This window comes from Channa argus, chromosome 10 (genome assembly GCF_033026475.1).
Source record: "Channa argus isolate prfri chromosome 10, Channa argus male v1.0, whole genome shotgun sequence".
Taxonomy (NCBI): domain Eukaryota; kingdom Metazoa; phylum Chordata; class Actinopteri; order Anabantiformes; family Channidae; genus Channa; species Channa argus.
This window is the reverse complement of record NC_090206.1, coordinates 13,945,399-13,965,077: the sequence shown is the minus strand read 5'-3', so window position 1 is coordinate 13,965,077 and position 19,679 is coordinate 13,945,399. Positions and strand designations below refer to the sequence as shown.

The following is a 19,679-nucleotide window of genomic DNA, read 5'->3' as shown; positions in this document are numbered from 1 at the left end:
TTTCTTTCTTTAGTTTTTTCTTCCTTTCTGCCTGTTTATTTAGTTTTTTTTTTTCCAATTACATTCATATTGCATATCGTTAGCTGTAATTGTGCCATGCATTAAAACGGTGAGTTAAAGTGTTAAAGATTGATCCACTACAAGGGCAGCAGAGTCTCCTCTGTAACAAACTGCTCAGACTCATCACCAAAAACCTGACTAAGAAAACAGCAAGAGGAGGAAATGGAGGGAGAAGAGGGAGTGGGGAAAGAACACTGAGTAAGAATGGGGCCCACTTGTGGGTTCAGTCAGTCACCCTTACTACTCTTTGGCCAACTCACACTCCCAACAGGAAATACCTGAATGTGTGCAAGAAAGAAAGAATGAGAGAGCAAGTTTTCCTCCTTACGCCTACTTGTCTGTGGTAGAAAAGAGTAGGAAAATAGAAGTGGTGTAAAGTATCACATTTATGCTTAATACCTCTTTTCTGTCTTCTGTCTCGTTTTTCTGTTTTGCTCTTGTCTAAGGTTTGGGCTGATGTTTAGGTTGTATATCCATGGTGTTACCCACTTTGGTTCTTACAGCCTGCAGTCTTTCTACCACACCATAGGAGAGTTCTTTTTATATTGTTTATATGGGCATGCACATGTTTGAGACAGAGGTTTAATTTAGTGGAAACTAAATAGGAGGTACAGTGCATTCAGAAAGTATTCCGAACCTTCAGTTCTTTCAATTTTGTTGTCTTGCAGCCTGATACTACACTCATTCAACTTTCTGTACTCAGTACCCCATAATACTAAAGTGGAAACAGAATTTTTGAATGAAAATGAAATGGAAAAAAAAAAATTTAAATGTCACATCTGCCTAAGTATTTGGACCCTTTGCAGCAACACTTGAAATTTAGCTCAGGTGCCTCCCATTTCCCTTGATCGTTGCTGAGATGTTCCTACACCTTGACTGGTGTCCACCTGGGGTAAATTAAATGGATTGAACATGATTTGGAAAGGTACACACCTCTCTATAGAAGGTGTAACCGCTGACAATGCATACTGGATCAGAGCAAAAGCCATAAGGTCAAAGGAACTGCCTGCAGAGCTCAGAAACAGGATTATGACATGGCACAGATCTGGGGAAGGCTACAAAAAATATGTGCTGCACTGTAGTTTCCCAAGAGCACAGTGGCCTCAATACGTCTCCAATGTAACAGGTTTTTTACAAGCACGACTCTTTGAATAGCTGGTCACCCAGCCAAACTGAACAAACAGTTGAGAAAGGCCTTGGTAAGAGAAGCGACCAAGAAACCCATGGACACTATTACTGAACTCCAGAGATCCTGTAGCGATGGGACAAAGTTCCATATGGACAACCATCACTGCCCCCTTCCATTGATTTTGGGTTTTTTAGCAGAGTGGCTACACAGAAGTCTCTTCTTGGAGCATTTGCAGAAAAGCACCTGATGAACCAAAGATGGAACTGTTTGGCCTCAATTCTAAATGTTAATGTTTGGAGGAAACCAGGCTGTAATTGCTGCCACAGGTGCTTCAACAATAAATACTTACAGTACATGTTTTTTTAAATTTATTTTTTTCCATTTTAATATGGTTACAGATATGTCTAAAATTCTGTTTTCACTTTGTCATTATGGGGACCGAGTGTAAAATAATGAGAAAATAAATCTTATAACACAGATAAGAATTGTAACTTTCAACTACTTCACACAGCTTGACACCCAGACATTGTTTCATGAGATTGTATGTCACATTACCACCACCAGAAATGATTAAGGGTTTGATCATCATGTCTCAGATGAGGACAGGAACACGGGGCAGTTATATCAGGAAATGGAGATCCTACATATCACATGCTAACATTCATACATGTTTTATGTTACTTTGTGTTTAGAACTAAACTAGTGATCATAAATGCTCGTTTGGTCTTCATTACACAAAGTTTGTCTCCCCCTTTCTTTCCTGTTTCTTTCTTCTCCTCACAGCTTTTGTAACAGCAAACGTCACCAACTTGGTGTTAAAGGAGTACTTAGGGCCTATTGAGTGTGTATTCGTGCTCATTGTGTCACAGAAGTGTGACTGAATAGAGAGCCACGAGGCTGCCGGGGTTATATACCCCCTCACCTTTGACCTGCGCCTCAGCTCACTGTGTGTGTTGGTTGCATTGAATGAGCAGATTGCATGGGGTATCCACAGCTGTCTGCCCTCCATCTGTCTGCCCTCCCATTAAACACAGACAGACACACACCACATGCTTGCATGCCAATACAAAAACACATATGGATGTTTGCATACCAATACATACACCAAACAAGCACATTGCATTCCCGAGGAGAGACAGCCTTGCATACTTTTCAAACACTGACACAAGGCTCAATGCCTTAGAACGGAATCTAAGCTTCTGTCTTTCTTTGTCTGTTTAAGAATGCAGACTTGTCAGCTTTGCTACATTGGTCTGCTCTTACAAAAAGAAAAAATAAGACGACCTTTCTTTTCAGAGATGCACACAGGAGGTAATTCAGACTGATAGGAGGGACCATCTCAATCAAGCCATTACTGAAGCTGTAATGGTCACATGCATACTGAAATTCCCCTGAGACCACAAAGGCCTGCAAGCCATGCGCATGCACCAGCTGACCCAATTCGGTGCCATGTAATGCATGCTTTCACATGAACACTAACCCACAGACATAAGCCAGTAGTGGCCTTACATGATTTCACTCTTTCCCACAGTCCTCTAGTGCAGACTAGCAGTGTGTTACGCAGTGCAGCCTGAGGAGGGCGATATGAGTCTCTGTTAAACTTGAGCCACTGATAGAAAAACAGCCTGCATCTGCAAATACACAGTGATGCTTTTTGTGGCAATAATGTTTAGTTATGTTTTTGTGGCTTTGCTGCAGGTAAACTTAAGTTCAAAGTTATATGATGGGTCATTTACATTATCTGGTGTCACACCCTCTGGTGTCACAAATTCATTAATAACTGGTGTTTATAATCTGTGATTGGAGAAGAGTTGCATAGTTTCTCTACCACTGCCTTAGGTATTGTTATCCTCCCATCTCAGACTGCTCTATTATTGTAGCGCTCTTCTCACTCTTCTCAATTTATACTTTCCACACATAAGTGCACCACACACAGTACAGCCAAAGTATTCTTTTTGCTCATCAGGCAGCCATTATTGAGTCTCCTGGGGTGTAATATGTTACAGATTATCTTTTCATGTCACTGTCTGTGCCACTGATCAGCCCTCAGTGTGCAAGCACACCCATTTAATCTCATGCCCAGCAGTAAACAGACCTAAAAAGTCTTTGTTCTGCGTCTCATTTCCTATTGTTATGACCATCAGTCATTGTGCCAGGTGTGTGGATCATTTAGTCAACATCAGAGCTACTTTGTGGATATGACATACATGCTGAGAATGTTTTTAGTGTCGTGTTTTAAAAGAGTACTTCAGTGATTTTGTGCAGCATTTCCACCCATTTGCAAAATACAGATAAAAACAAAAAACAATGATTGGAATGAAAGTTTCTTGGAGTTTCTTGACTTTTAGTAGGTAAAATGGGACAAGTTCCAAAAATTCAGAATCTTGCATTTCATCAGCAATGGTTATTTTCTCTGGCCAAAACTGTTTTCATAAGCTGAGTAGCACAGTACTCACCATGGTAAACTGAAGTGCATGTGGAGTGCCACTTTAAATCAAAACTGACTAGAAAGCTGCATGCTGCAACTTTTAGATATGAGCCACCTCACAGGCACTGCCTAAAATAAATGTCTGATGCTATTCTATAATTGTCTTGCTGTCCCCAACAAATTGGCTGTTGACTCTTGTGTGAAGTTCTCTTGTCTTAGCAATATGTTAAAACCTGCAGCACACTGCTGTTGGGTTTAGGCTCTGATAGTCACAGGATGGCTGGGAGAGAGTCAAAAAGGTGTAGAGGAATGGATCAGTACATTTCTAGTAGGTCTGCACAAATATGGGAAAAATCATCATCACGATTATTTGACTCAATTACTTGTTGACTTCAGAAACATCATGCATTTAATGAACCTTTTTAGTATCAATTTAGATTTCATTGAATCAATGTAATTCCACTAAAAACAAACATAAATATTACAACATCATTCATCTAAGTGTATAAAATGCACCAAGAAAAACACGCATACATTTCTGCTGAGATGGCCACATTGGGCCTCTTAAACAGTCTTGTCGAAATGAGACTCAAGAATTGCTGCTGTTTTGCTTGTCACCTTGCTCTTTATGGTCTTCTTATGTTGTAACAAAACTTACTAACTGGCTCAGGTAAACTATCTTGTTTTATAAAATCTTCGGCTGAACTAAACATGCCTGGCCTGAGAGATAACGAGCTTTTAGTAAGGTGCAAAGTGGAAAAAAGCACAATAATAGTTTTTTTTTTTTCTTGATTATTTAGTTTTTTAATAATAATTTGAGGCCATAATTGAAGTTTATTTGAATTGCAAAGCCATAATTTATGGTGACCTGAAATATCCTTAATTTCCTCAGTCAAACCTCTTAATAGTCACTGTATCAGGTAATATTTTCCCCTGAATTTGTTGAAATTGCTGTATTTTAACTATTTTTAAATATAGCAAAAATGTTAACTGAATCATCCTCTGCTTATCTTAATCTGCAGGTTTCTCTCTAAATTAATATTTTTCTCTGTGCTGCTTCCAGTGTGACTACTCTGTGATGCCGACTCTCATCGTCCTGTCTTCCTTCTCTCTGTCTTCATTCTCAAGAGGGAGAGGAGGAGGATGACAGAGGAGAGGAACTGGGTTTACAGCCTTTGAAGAGGTTTTCTCTGCGGGTTGGATATTTTTAGGACAGGGTTGGCACATATACATAATAACACCCATACTGACACATATACTTAATTTTTGGGGCATTTGCATAATTACTAATTATTAAGTTAAAGGGAGGTGTTTGGAAAGGCACAAAAATAGACAGAGCTGGTACCGTATGTATGTAGTTATTGTTGATTTTGGTGAGGGAAAATTATTGGGTTCCGTGGGGGGTGATAATTTGACACCCCAGCTATCATTGCTGATCAATACAACTGAAGCTTACTTACAAAGAAGATAAGTCAAATGTGATCATTACACTAAATCCTCCTTCTCTTTCTCCATAGAGTCAATAGTGTCTTTGTCACAGCTGGTTCTGGAGACCTGTTCGGTAACAATGTGTTTTTTGTGTGTTCCATCAGAACCATGTATCAAGTCTTGGCTTGCTGTGTGAGTTGCCGTGGTTCATTTGCATGTGCCAGCATGATGTTGCTTAATTGATATTTCCCGCCTCATCAGTAAAATGATTACAAACATTTCCTCTACTGATGTTAACACTTTTTTTATAGTGTCTTTTGTTTGAGAAGTGACGAGTTCTGGACATGCAGCAAGCATAAAATAACAAAAAGCACAACTACAATCTCCCACTGACCTATATAATTCAAAATGGCTGCTGCCGCACAGCTGCCTTCCCATGCAGGAGAATTAGGAGTGGTACAGAACAGAGGGAGTGAAAGGACCGGTAAAGGCAAGGGTGCTGCTGCTGGTGTGTGCGTGGGGGCAGAATAGATGAAGAAAAACGTAATCAGGTAGAAGAATAAAAATAACAGCATCCTCAGAGCACAATCTGCCACAGTTCTGTTTCTTTGTCCATTCCTCTGCCTTTCTGCTGTCTGTGATCTGTTGTACTGTACTGTTGTACTTGTACTTTCCTCTCATATTTGTCTAATTTTCATTTGTCCCTTACTCTTTATTCTTTCCATGACATCAATCCTTTTACACAATTAGGATCTCCATTTCCTGATCTCATCAGTACTGGTGTTCCTTCTTCTAAATGTCTAACACCTGTTTTTAGTTCTCTTACTCAAGTTTCCTTAGTGAAGTTTAGCACTATGTCCAATCTTGCATTAGCAGTGTGTTGGTCCAGATATCAATCAAATTGACCGCTTGTCACGGTTGTGTGTGTGTGTGTGTGTGTGTGTGTGTATGTTTTGGAGAGAAAACAAGCATCACTTTTGAATTTTATCATTTGAAACCTATCTAACAGTGCAACCCAAATATGATGTAATTAATTAAGTATCTGGCTCCTGATGTTGTGTTCCATGTAAAAACTGCCATGTTTTTACATGTGTAGTGTGCATGGTTATCAGGTATGTCACTTGGAATGGGCTGACATGTCTGTATAACCTTGTTACAACATCTAACATAAAGTCTAATTAAAGATCTATTACAGTCTTTTCATTTGTTTATCTCTTTCCTGTTTCTCAGCCAACCACCGACGAGCTGGTCATGCAGTGACCAACATCCTGGCCAGAGAGCTGATGCAAGAAGACTTGCCTTCATCAAGTAAACTCACCAAGAAGAAAAAGGCTGAGGAGATACAGGAGCCTCAACTGGAAGGATCTGAGTCATTAGAGGAATTACTGGAGGCAGCCCCCTCTCGGTCTAATTAGTCATATTTTGCAGAAAGATTTTTATTTTTTTTTATTTTTTTTATCCCATAGAGCCAGTGATATCCAAACACAGATATATCATTCCAGGGGCCATTATCAGTTTGAGACTAGCTTGCTGTTTTTTGTTTGTTTATATTTTTTGTTTTTTTTACCCATGGACCATCTTTTAGAGCTGCACTGACTGTATCCTCTGAGAGGACATGGAGAGGCAGAGGATGGAGTCAATGCTCTCATCTTAACTCCTGTCCATCAACTTTTGAATCTTGGCCAATATTAAAAAAAAAACATACTTGCTTCTTTCAGCTTGTGCACGTCTCTTTATGTATTTTTGTGTGTGTCTTTGTATTTCTAAATCTATAATTTTATCGGTTATTCATAAAAGGCATCTCAAGCTATTCCAAAGAGTTACTCAGGAGGATTCCCCCCACGGCCTGGGCCCCTTGTTTTGGGGGTGGGGGGGGCATTTTCTAAATCCCAAATTTGGACTGGCATTCGACTCATCCTGCAGGTGCTTTATAGAGCTTTTCCCTGGAAGTTCCAGTTCTTTTTTTACGTCTATGAAACAAATTGCTTTTATTTGTCATATACTGTAAATGTTAATAATAATTTTTGCTGTATTGCTGAAAAAAGTGCCAACTAATAGAGATCCAGTCTTGTCATTTCATTTCCACTCACAGTTAGCACTGGCATTTCACAGAAAATAGGGATAATTTACATTATGTTGCAACATATGTTCACCAGTTATATGTAAATCAATGAAGAAACCCTGCTTTCGTCCATGCATATTCCCACAAATCCTATAGGGAAGTAGAGTTAGGTTGGTGGATGAAGTTGAGTCAAACCAAAAAAAGAGAATGTTTTTTTCAAATGGTGTCTCTATGTTGTGTCTGTGTGTGTTTGAGAACGTCTGTGTGTGAATTAAGCCATCTATATATTTGTTTTTTGAGTTGAATCCCTGTGTTTGTGCATGTTAGTTTGAATGTGAGTGTGTGTTGCCATCTGTAATTACTGTACAGTACTGACCATGCTGTCATAAATGCTAGGTTTCATGAACAATTTTGTGGTCTTTCTGCCGAGGATATAGCACATTGGAAAACTGCTGAGACAAGCATTTTTGTGTGTGTTCGTTGTTCACTCACTTTCTGGCAGTGCTTCTATTTGTAATTAGTTTCCATCAGCATCCATGTTGCCATGATGTTGTGGTGTACTTTCTGAACTCCTGAGAGGTGATGTCAGCTGCTCCATGCAATATTTATTCCTATGCAAACACATATTCCTATGCACTGTAGTGCATACTGCCTCGGGATTTACAAACCAATGGGTGGACATCAGTGGTTTTTGTCAATCCACTGATTCAAGGTCAGTGCTTCATATTACTGTTGATTTAGGAGAATCACTTACAGATTTTTTTTTTCTTAGCACCAGTGTTTACATGATATATTCCATCAAAAATACCAAATATCTTTAAACAGTGACTTACTGGTACTTAGAAAAGTGGGTCATTAAGTACAGTGAGGTGAAGAAATCAAGGACTGGTGACACTGAAAAGAATTACGTGCAAAAACCCCATAAACTTTTTCTCCTATTCTAAAGTACAGCTGTATTTAGTCTAGAGAAGTGACTTTTCCCTGGTGTGAAGCAGAATTTGTCTGTTTTCACCAAAAGAGGGGAAAAATCAGAAGATCAGTGGAATATGTTTTCTAATTTGAGTATTTTGTTTTAAAGAGATTATTTCCGATAAGATTTTTACTGCTGATTATTTTAATGTTTGAATGAAGACTTTTTTTTCAGATTGTTCTTTGTATACAGAATAATGCACAGTTATTCTATTTGCTACACAGAACTATTAAAAATGTCTTGAGTAATGTATGTGAACGGCTCATTCTTTGGTCGTGTCACTTCGGATGCACATGCTAATAGTTTGCACTTCATCTGATGATCTTCTTACTTTGTTCTCCTTCCTTTTTTTGTCCTCGCTCCCTCTTTGTCATGTAAACACATTGTGAAGTGAAATACCAGATAGTCAATGCTCTTTGGAAAACTATTGTTATTGCCAAAAGAAGAGTGGATAAACAGTAAAATTAGATATTTTCATGGAGACATTCAAGAATTTTTCAGGAGTGCAGGATTTCCAGACATTTTCCAACATACATTGGCAGTTTTCAGCATGATCCCTCGCTAGGACCAGTAAACGATGTGGGTATGTGCAAAAGAGTTTGGACAGTTGATGCTTTCCAACTTTTCATTTATATCCCTTTTTTCTTTTATTATTGTTTAAGTTTCGTCTTTGAATCACACAGAAGTAAGCAAACCGCCAATATTTCTGTCAGTGGTTTGTGCCTGCTTTGCTAATAGCTAGTGAATAATGTGTCTACTGATAGAACTTTGATAAAGAGTTCAAAACAGACTCGATTCAGCTCTCTGTAGCTCTAAAAAGTGCAGAAATATTCCTTGAGCCATTGTAGACAGCAGCACTGACTTGTAAGTGGTTCCTAAAATAAGATAAGTCATGATTTCCACTAATCATATCCCTGTAGTGGGCAACCTCTGTTGGTCAATCCTGTCTGGGAATACGCTAAAAATTCCCTGCTGTGTCACCCCAGCTACCGCAGATATAGGTCTGGAAAAAATAGTTGGAAAGTTTTCCCTGGCCTCAGCTTTCTACATTAAGTCGAGATTAGTCCAATTTTTTCTTTCTTTTCATCCACCCCTCCATAATCTATCTCTGTTTCCGTCTGTCATGTCCAGACCAAAACCATTGTATCAGTGAAATTTTTTTTTTTCTTTTTATAAAAATTGGAAGAAGAACCAAATCAATCATGTCCTTTATCATCTGGCAGTGTACTGTTAAGTTAAACGCACCCAGAAAGACACTGTACTTCTATTCTCTGCTGCTGGGCTGTACAAGTGTCAGTAAACTTTGCCCCATCAGTCATGAAAGCCAGATTCCGAATGGGGTGTTTTGTTTGTACTGAAACTTTTCAGATAGGTTAATGGACTATATTACTCATTGTTATGCTATTATTTAAAGCATGTACTGTTGGTTTTTATGGTGTGTTTACTGTGCAGAAGCTTAAATTATACATTAGCATGCCAGCACTCAGATTTTATTTGGATCATTTCAACTTTGATGTGACAATGTTTCAAGAAAATAATTTTTTTTTTTTGGAGAATAAGGAATCAATTTCCTACCAGATCATCTGTGCGCTGTCTAAAGGCCTGTGCTCCTTAGTGAAACTGAGTTGATACTGGCTTCCTTTGAGCTCATTAACTTCCCTGTTAATGTAACAGAACGCCCTTACTTCCTTTCATCATTGTTCTTTGGACATGAACACATGTAGGCCAAAGACCAGTAATGGCTCGACACTAAAGAATATAGTAAGTCAAAATATCTTCATTTCTTTGTACCCATCTGAGTCTTTGTCACTCTTCCTGTCTCTTTCTTTGAAGACCGACATAATAGGCAGTTACTTTCCAGCATCTGATCCTAATAAAAGTCAACTATAAAGGTTTTTATTAAGTACTGCTGTGCCTGTGTTCCTTATGTTTTCCATACAAGGACTGGCGAAGTGATTTGCATGTGTCTGTGTGGCAGAACATTAAGCATGTTTAGAAAGGAAGAAGTTGTTTTTTTTTTTCCCCTTAGACCGTTCAATTAAGTTTAAGACTGTTGTCACATCGTGCTTGATATGATATTGCGTCTTTCCATAGAATGTCTGAAACATAATTGAACACTGCTACCTGAAATATTTTTCATTTATTTCTAGAGCTTATGTAAAATGACTCCACTGTTTTTACCACAGTGAAATTGCAGAATAAATGCAAAATATTCATCCCAAACTAGATGGTTTTTACATCTAGTTTTTTGGGGTTTTCTAACTTGGAAATCTTGGCACAGCTGTTGGCCGCCTGTACAACTTTCCCATTTTGACTCAGTGTTTTCTTTGATGCAAAGAATAATTTAAATTCGGTCTGATAACAAACAAGGACATTGTGTTTGTATATACACTGCGAGTAAAATAACTTGCTTCTATGTGAAAGGATCAATGGTGAACAAAGGGGAATGCTGGGCCAAAGTAAGGTAAGAAGGGTGTTGTGGTATTTGAAAGTGGTGAGGCAAAATCCTCTTGACAAATATATGATTAACACTGTAAAAAGGAAAGTAACGTAAAGAGGTTTTCCAAACTCAGATGTGAGTGACCACTAGAGTTTGAAAAAGAGGAAAGGAAGTGTTGCAATTAAACACAGTGGGGAGGTCTGAGAATGAATGAAATCAAGAATATGTAGACGAGCAGATGAAAAGAAGTTGGGAGAAAAAAACACAGAGGGGAGTTGGGCGGAAATGTTGCCATAATGAAGTGATTAGCTCACAAACAACAGGTCTGTGGATTCAAAAGCTGTGGACACCGACAGCTCTGTGAGAGCAGCTGAAAACTGACGGTGTTTGTGTTCTGGACAAGTGTGTGCTGTGTATGCATTAGTTTGTTTTTGGCACACTTTCATCCATGAGTACACTTGTCCCGTGGTTGTGTTCAAATGTGTGCTGTTATATTCATGTTCACACACTTTGCTCTGCAAACATGTGAGCACATCCTGTGCAGGGAGCTGCAGCAAGCAAATTCCTGTTTTGGAGTTAAATTTCTATTAAATTTGAGCTTATGTCAGTATCCGAAGGCAAGACAGGACAAGATTATCAGTGGAGTATTTTAGAATAGCCTGGAAGATCAACTAGCCGACTCCTAGACAATGAGGAGTGTACGAAAACAAAGGAACATATTAGAAGATACCAAAACAGAAATAATACAGATTTTTTTCACCTTCATTCTATTTTTATTCATCCTACACTATACAGATCCTCCATTTATTTAGTTACAGAGAAAATTATTTTAAAACAAAATGATGCGTACTCTAGAGTGAGTTGGAATGGTTGACGGTCTACATTTGTGTCTCACTGTTGGGCTTGCGCTAGTGTAGCGACCTTTTCCCCAAGCCCCCCCAAAGACCCCAAACAAGATAAGTGGTTACAGATAAAGGATGGATGAGTAATACCAACCGTGCATTGTTAAAGTCTGACAATTAATCCCTCAAAGTTAAATTGAAAAACTGATTATCTTTAATTTAAAAGAATCATAACTTACTGAAATGGAACCAGATGCTGGAATTAGGCATCTACACCTGTGTAAAGTCTATGCAGTGTTCCCTGCTAATTGTTGCAGTTGCTCAAATCGTTACTGTATTTGTACAGAGACGGGGAAGGTAGAAGATTTCTATTAACAGTTGAATTTATTAGGTTTTAGTCAAGTTAGAGTAAAAATGTTTTTAGTCGTTAGTTAAGATCACTGTAGCCCTGCAGGATGACATGTGTAGGGATTCAGTGATGACTCATTACTATCCGTTTGAGAACCTCTTAAATCCCAGACTGCCTCAGTCGCTTGTATTGACATTCTGGGGATCTGGGTGAGATTTTTGTGTGTGTGTGTGAATGTGAGTGTGTGAGCCAAGGCCTGCTGGAAAAAAAAAGGCCTAAACAAAGAAAGGAGGCAGTATAATTGGCTTCAACATTGCCAGACGACACAATGACACAGCCATTGATAGTGGAATGAGTTCCCGGGAGCAGTGGACCAATGGAAGAGCGGGAGGTTGTTTTTCACGCCGTCTGATTGGCTGGACAAGGGAGGCTGTCGGTCTCCAGGTAGCAAAGGCAACCTCGGAGCATATATGCTACCCCTCCACCTCCTGGAGGACAGAGGGAGGAGGGAGGTAGATGTGACCTCATCTGTGGAGAACAGAAAAAAAACAGTAGATTGACATAATCATACATATTATCTTTCTCCTGTACATTTTCTCTTTCTCTATCTCTTCATCTCGTCTTTATCAAGCCTCCTTTCGCTTTTCGCCTGACACAGATGTTTTGTGTGTGCATTTCTCTGGTTGTGTTTAGCGTCCTCATTGCCAGGGCCCTGAAATAAATGTGTTTCATTTGTCTTTAACTTGGCTGTACCCTCCCAAGCTCCCCTCTCTCTTTCTGTCTCAGTTTCTAAGAACTGTGGATTAAAGCCTCACTTCATTTGCTTAGATTGGCAATTTCTCAACTTTCCTGCTGGTTAAAGAGAGAAATGCAGAGGGTTTGAGTCACTGCTGACAGCAGAAACAAAGGGATTTAAAAGATTTGTTTTAATGTTAGTATATGTATGACTGTGCATATATATTTGAATATGTGTCAAATGTGTGTGTGTGTACTTATTTGCATCATTTTGAATTTGCCTGCCAGTGAGCGCATACATTCACATATGAGTCTCTTGGTGTGTAAATATGCCTCTGCCTGTTAAATTCAGTGTCCCTCCATCGGTCATCATATCTTAATGATATCTCCTTGATCAAATTACTTGGCTGCTTGTTTAACACTCTCCATGTGACGCACAATTAGCAGAGAATTAGCATGGGCCAGCGAGTGTCAACCGATTGGCTGTGCCATCACACCACTGAGTGACATCTCTATCATTACAGTGCTGCCCGTCATCAACCTGAAGCACCGGGGTGCTGACACCGTCTGCGTGTCTCATGCAGAGTTCTGCATCAGTCAGTCTCTCAGTTATTGTTTCTCCTATTTTTACTGTAGCAAGCTGTTGATTCATGCCTATTCATAAACATTCTGTCACAGTTTAAGTTTGTTTTTTGAACTTTTATGCTCTGTGCTCCCTTGTCTTCCCTGCAGCTGTGTTTCTGACATCTGATTATCCTATTATGGAACTTATTATTATTATGAACTCATGTAGAGGGCACTATGTTGTGAAAAGTGGCTTTGATATGTATGTGTTTGTGACTGTGTGTTTGTCAAATCTAAGGATGTCCAACACATACAACCTAAGCATTAAATCCCATTAAGGAGCAGATGGGGCTTTTGTTAAGAGAATTGTGCATTATCTGAAGTAGGCCTTCCTGTAGAAAATCTAATAATGGTTCATGTATTCGTCCTAAATTGAGGTCATCTCTCATTTTCACTCTCAAACTCTCCCCTTTGCCATGATTCTCTTCTACTCATCATCAATTGCCTCTGTAGTAAGAGTAGCTTTTTCTTAAGCAGTAAATTGTGAGAAATAGATACAACATTCTTGTTTACCGCATTTTTTTTTTGCAGAAATTCCATGCAATTTGATCTCTGTCTGCCCAAATTTACCATGAGACCCACAATCCCTAACCCACTTCAACACACTTAAATACACATACTGTAAATCCTGCCACCACCCACAATTTTCATTTTTGAGCTTTTTCTGCTACTAATCCACAATGACATGGCTCATTCCTGTGGATCATCATCTCTCTCTCTCTTTCTTTGGAATGATTTTCTCCCCAAAATATGAGAGATTGAGAGTGGGGGTCTGTTAGCTTTGCAGGCTGTGCTGAAGGCTGATGCAAACAGAATATTAATAGGCACCATGGGTTACACAGTCACATACATGACCACAGTGCTCTCCCCTTATGTACTCCCCTTGATTTTTCTGTTCCTCACATACACAGAACTCTTACATACAAAACAAAAACTAATAGCAGATGTATAGATGGCTAGCTTGTTGTCTAGAGTCATGAATATATGTAGCAGTATGGACTATATCCATGATAAGTCAATAACATATAGTCATGTTTAGTGCCATGATCTCACTGGAGTGCTGCTGTGTGAACTGTTGTTGATGACATTGTGTAAATGTAAGAGACACAAATGACTGATACGAATCATCATTGTGAATTATATTGTATGCATGTAATAGGAAAGGTAAATGGTGTTTCCTGTGGTGTTTTATGGTGGATTGTTGGGAAAACACAGATTTTGTATGGCTGATAGAGGGTATTTGTGGTTTATAAAAAGAGAATAATAATTCTGCCTCACGGTGCAATCTGATCAACATGTAGATACAGTTTCTTTTAGAGGTTGTCCTTAAGGTGCTTTTCTGTGTTCGGATATGACACATATTTTCAAAGGGAGAAAACATTATGATTCTAGATTTGGGTGGAGACATGGCTGGTCTTTTCTGATGAGACAAAACTGAGACCAAAGTTGCATCTTGACGTCAAGATATTCTGGACCTTAAGGAAGACAGTACATGGTAGTGGAGTCCATGATGACTAATAACGAGGATTTGAAGAGCTTGTAGTGATGCTGATATCCGCATGGAAGCCCTCAGGCTGTGTACGTCTGGACTAGTCAGGCTCTAGTCACAAGGGTCTGACCCCATGACCTGTTTGACTAGATCATCTTGTTTAGTTACTTTATGTTTAATAGTTCTTGTGTACACTTGCACACACCGATGCATTGTTTATATTATTCACTTTGATGTGAATGGTTCATTTCAGGGTAGAACAATAAATTAAAATGGATTTATGTGCTTTTTATGTGTTTGTCCTTTTTGCCCTGTGTCCATCTTGCACACTTAGGGTAGGAATTGCCATTCAATTGACCTACATTAGCTGAGTCTGCAGCAGTCTGATTTCCTCAGGGGCAGTACATTTCTGGGTGTGTCCTTTATGTGTGTGTATGTGTGTATGCAAGCATGGTTCCCGTGCGTGCTTGCGTGTTCTAAATAAGGTATCACCCAATGTCAGGAGTTGGGGGTAAATATGAGTAGTCTTCATCCAAAGTGACATATAGAGGTTAAAGATTCTAACACAGGCAGACATTTTTACATCAGAAACATTCATGTTCATGATTGACCCTCTAAACTAAAACCAAACCAGACACAATATTTTGTTTGATTTATCACTGAAATTAAAAGGTAAATCTAGAGAAATCTAAATATCTAGAGAAAAATCTAAATCTAAAATGTAGAGAAAATTAATAATTTCACTCATTTCAATTTCAATGGCCAGTATAAAAATACTCATCCTTTTCTTTCTTCAAGCTGCTTGTTTCTTCCCGGATCAACTGTTTTTCTGTTTTTTTTTTTCTTTTTTTTTACTGTACAATCAATAACTTTTTTAGAATATGTTGCTTGGAAAAAAGAATACATAGACAAGACCAAAAATCAATTTCTTTTTTTTCATCCCATTATGCTAAAGCTACTGGGAATTGTTTTTGAAGGTAAAATAAAACTATTTCAGATAAACCCTTTTAATGTGATTTGTCTCCAGATGTGAGACAATGAACTGCTATGGGTGACAGACTCACACTTCCTACATCCCAGAAATAACCTCTTCATGCTTAGCACCTACTAGAGGCAATGACATCACTCTTTTGGCTGGTAACCATGGTTACCGCCTGCTGGCAAAAACTAGCATCCTTACTGACTTTCCTTTATTTTTTTCCTCCTCCCTGCCTGTCTCTCCTGCTCATTTTGTTTCCTCCTTTGTCTTTTTTTGTCTCTCATCTGTTTCCCTACCCACTTTCATGTTTTTCGACCTCCTCTTCTCTACACATTTCCTTCTTTACCTCCTCCTTTTTTATTTCCCCCCTTCTATTCTCTACTGCTCATATTTTCTCACAACATGCTGTCATTATCAGAGGGAAAAAATATTGGAATGAGATAGAAATGATCCATATAGACAAAGAAGATACAGATGTGAACATAGAGGTGCAGCTCAAAAGGCATTTTAAACCATGTGTAACAGCCACACTGGATAATAATTAGTCAAGCATAAAATAAAGATGGGAGTAGAGGCTGTTACAATAAAAGATCAGACCTGTAAACACCAACTGAGCTAAGACCGGTGGACATTTACCACAGGACACTAAAAGCAGCATGAGTCATAGGTCCATACTGACAATGTAAGGGACAGATGGGTCAAGTGTTCCATTTAAAGTCTAGTCCAGACATGCAGTTCTGCAGAAAGGAAGGGGTAAAGTGCTGTGACTTGCTGTTCTGAACAGCTGCCACTGTAAAGATGTACATGTGGGTAGGGGGCAGTGTGCTGCATTACAATCCATTTTCCAGACAGGCATGGTGGGTGGGGGGTAAAAGAGGAGTATTAGAAGCCATTGTGAAGCTGTATTACAGTAAGCAGCTTAGAGTCTCTGTGCCGGCTGTTTCTTTATGGGGGGAGGCAGAGAGAGGACAAAGAAATGACACAGAGAAGGAGACCAGTCTGAAGGCAGAGCTGAAGGAAGGCAGCATTGAAATTTGTCTTAGATGTGTTGGTTTTCTTCACTTTTCTAATAGTGAACAATCACTGAATGGTTTAATCATTTTTCTTTTCCCTCCTGCTTCTCTCTAATCACTGTTTTTTGTAATGTCTTTTCCTTTTTCCTTTTCCCCTTCCCCTTGTTTTTTCTGTCTCAACTCCTAGTGATCAACTCCCTTTGATGCTAACGTGTCTTCCCCCTTTGCTACATGTTGTCAGGGAGGTAATCACCACCATCGCTATCCCTCCCCGCCACCCAACTAAGTCGAAAGAGGAAGGGAAGGGTGGTGGGGGATCGGATAGTGTAGGTTCCCATGGAAACTGAGAGTCTGTTGCCGGCCGACATCATCCTATGTTGCATGGAGCAGACACATGAATATTTGAGCTTCATGAACACATGCAGACGAATAACACCAAATGCACTCTGGACCTGCACTGCCACCTCAGATGGAAACACACAGAGGTCACTGACAGGAGAGAGTGAGCAAGGCACGAAAGGACTTGATGAAGGAAAGGCAGGGTCACAAAAGGGAAACTGACAGACTTCCATTTTATCTAGGGCAGAGTGTATCTAGTTATCTAGGTTAGCAAATGAAAGACAAGGAAGTGGCTGTGGGGACAGTGATAGAAAGGAATGTTAGAAATTGAAGGATTTTGAAGTAAATGAGTTTTGTGTGTGTTGACAGAAATGCACAGATGAAGGGAGTGGGAGAACAAAGAGAAAGGGATAAGCGAGTGTGCGTGACGTGCTATGAGAGCAGTAAATTAGGGCACTGGAGCCTTTTTGTCTTCTCTTCCCTCCTTTTCCCCTCATCATTTCTCAGAACATCCTGCCGCATTTTCTAATTAATCCTCACTGAGGGTTGTTTCCTCTGCCTGCTGCCGACACACACAGACACCCAGACACAAATACAAAAGCAAGTCATGATTTATGCAGATTTTCAAATGACACAGTCGACTGCCTTGGGAAGTCTAATTGTGCACAGTCCGACTGCACAGAAACTGCACCACATACTGCTAGTGCTCTTCCTGCAGATCTTCTTGCAGTGTTGAAATGCATTTAATAGATGGTAGATTGGGTTTGAGTGGATTCTCTAATGAATTTCCAGCTTTGCGTGTCCCCCTGCTGCTGGTGGGTTCAAAATTTTTCCAAAAGGTCCTGACTCCTGCCTGACCCAGCATTCGTCATATTCCAGCAGCAGTGGTAACATCCACACTCCTATTAGAATATGAGATACAGCTCTTAAAACATTCAATTGGTTGTTGATTTTATGTTTTTTTTATTTATTTCACATGAAATATTTTTCTATATGTTTGTGGTTTGAAATGAGCATGAGTGCTGGAAAATGGGGAATTGAAGAATCCATATCTGTTGAGAGTTGTGTTTTCTTATGTGTTTTTTTTTTTTTACTTTTAGATAATAATCAACCTGATCAATAATTCACTTGGCTGGTTTTTAAAATATGCTTATGCTTATTTATTGCTATATGTAGTGTGACAATCATAATCAACAAATAGACAATCATATACTCAACTGAATAGTTTATTATTTTGGAATTGATATTTTCTTTTACTTTACAGACATGTCTTAGTTAATAAGTTTAGTATAACTCTGTCTGTTTCTGAATCTTTAGCCTAGCTTTGTATAAAATGCAGAAATGGTCTGTTTGTGTCTAAATTTTAAAATCCACAAAATTCGCTGTATCTTAGCTGTTTAATGCCTATACAACTAGAAATGTGGACAAGTTGCTATTTTACTTTAGCAAGTACTACTTGGCAAGCTGCATCCAGGTGACGTGACGTCCTAGAGCCTCACTGCAGTGTGAATTATCAGGGGACAGCCCAATTGTTATGTAAGACTTGCAGAGCTTGAGTCTTGCTGACTCACTTGCCCACTTAAGTTTCCTGTGTTGGTTAAACAGATTTTTAAAACTTGGACAGAACTCCACTTTTAAACTTAAGCAGACATTGCCAATATTCTTATTAAACACCAACCACTGTTCTGTTCATGACCGCAGTGGCTAAAGATCCTGTGGTTCTCTTATCAAACAGCCATTTGAATTTGTAACAACACAGTTGTGTGTTTAAGATGGACTCCCCTCTAAGTTGCATTCCAGCCTCTAATATCAGACAAGGGTGTGAGGGTTCAGGGAATGGAGCAGAGTGGTGGAGAGGGGAGGTGTCAGCAGAGAGGAGCCTGATTGTGTAGGCTTATTAGCCTGAAATATCTATGCAGCAGCTGCACCATTTCCGCGGCAACAGCTGTCGCCATGGTGCTGAGTTGTCGACATGCCTTTGGGTCAGTGTCTGCATGTCTGAGGAACTGCATGTTTACAGCTCTGAGAACACACACACACTGAGTTCCCTCAACTAATGCCTTGGCATGTCCAAAATGTCATACATGCAGCATAACATCCGTCATACACAGTAATGCCGACACAATCATGAATACAATAATAAAAGCAGAAAGATATGTTTTTTGGCTCCTTGTCCTTTTTGTTACATCCTTACATATTTAAGTCTCTGCTGTCCTCTCTATTCCCTTCCTTCTCTCATCACTCAAATGGGGAATTTTGCGTTTCCATAACAACTGCAGGGGTAGAGGAAATGGATTAAATGCTGTTCACTGTGCTGGGGTTGTGGTAGCTGTATGTGTGAACACTGCATAGGGGGAGGGGGCACTTAGGGTTTCTAGCTTATAACAAGGGATTGGGGTATAGTTTGTTGTGTGCATGTGTGTGTTTTGGAGAGTATAGAGAGAGGTGTGGGGGGGGGGGTGCAGAATTTGTCTTTGAACCATGTTACACCAGATGGGAGCTTTTAATCCTTAAAAAATGTACACCTTTTATCTTTTTGAGTAGGTGAAAAGCAATGTGACAATATTTTCTGTCTATGTCCAAGTGATGAGATCTTACCACTTGCCTACCTGTGTTTGTTTTTAAACACCTGACCGTGGACTTAAGACCTATGAAAGTAACACCTGATAGGCTTCTCTTTTCCCTTCTTCCATTCTCACTGCAGCAAAATCATAACAAAGCAAATAACCCTGCCCTGCCATCACCCTAACTCTCATTGTCCCTCACTCTGTCTTTCCCCCTTTATTCCTGTT

The 19,679-nt window shown here is 39.4% G+C and overlaps 1 protein-coding gene across 1 annotated transcript in view; it reads left to right on the top strand.

Annotated features, from left to right (window-relative positions):
- LOC137133992 (protein diaphanous homolog 1) overlaps window positions 1-8,329 on the top strand; it is an 87,772-nt gene extending 79,443 nt beyond the window's left edge. Inside the window, exon 28 of the mRNA XM_067518269.1 lies at window positions 6,276-8,329. Within this exon, the coding sequence (XP_067374370.1) occupies window positions 6,276-6,460 (185 nt within the window). The 3' untranslated portion in view covers window positions 6,461-8,329. The remainder of the gene's footprint in view (window positions 1-6,275) is intronic.
- Window positions 8,330-19,679: the final 11,350 nt, after the last annotated feature.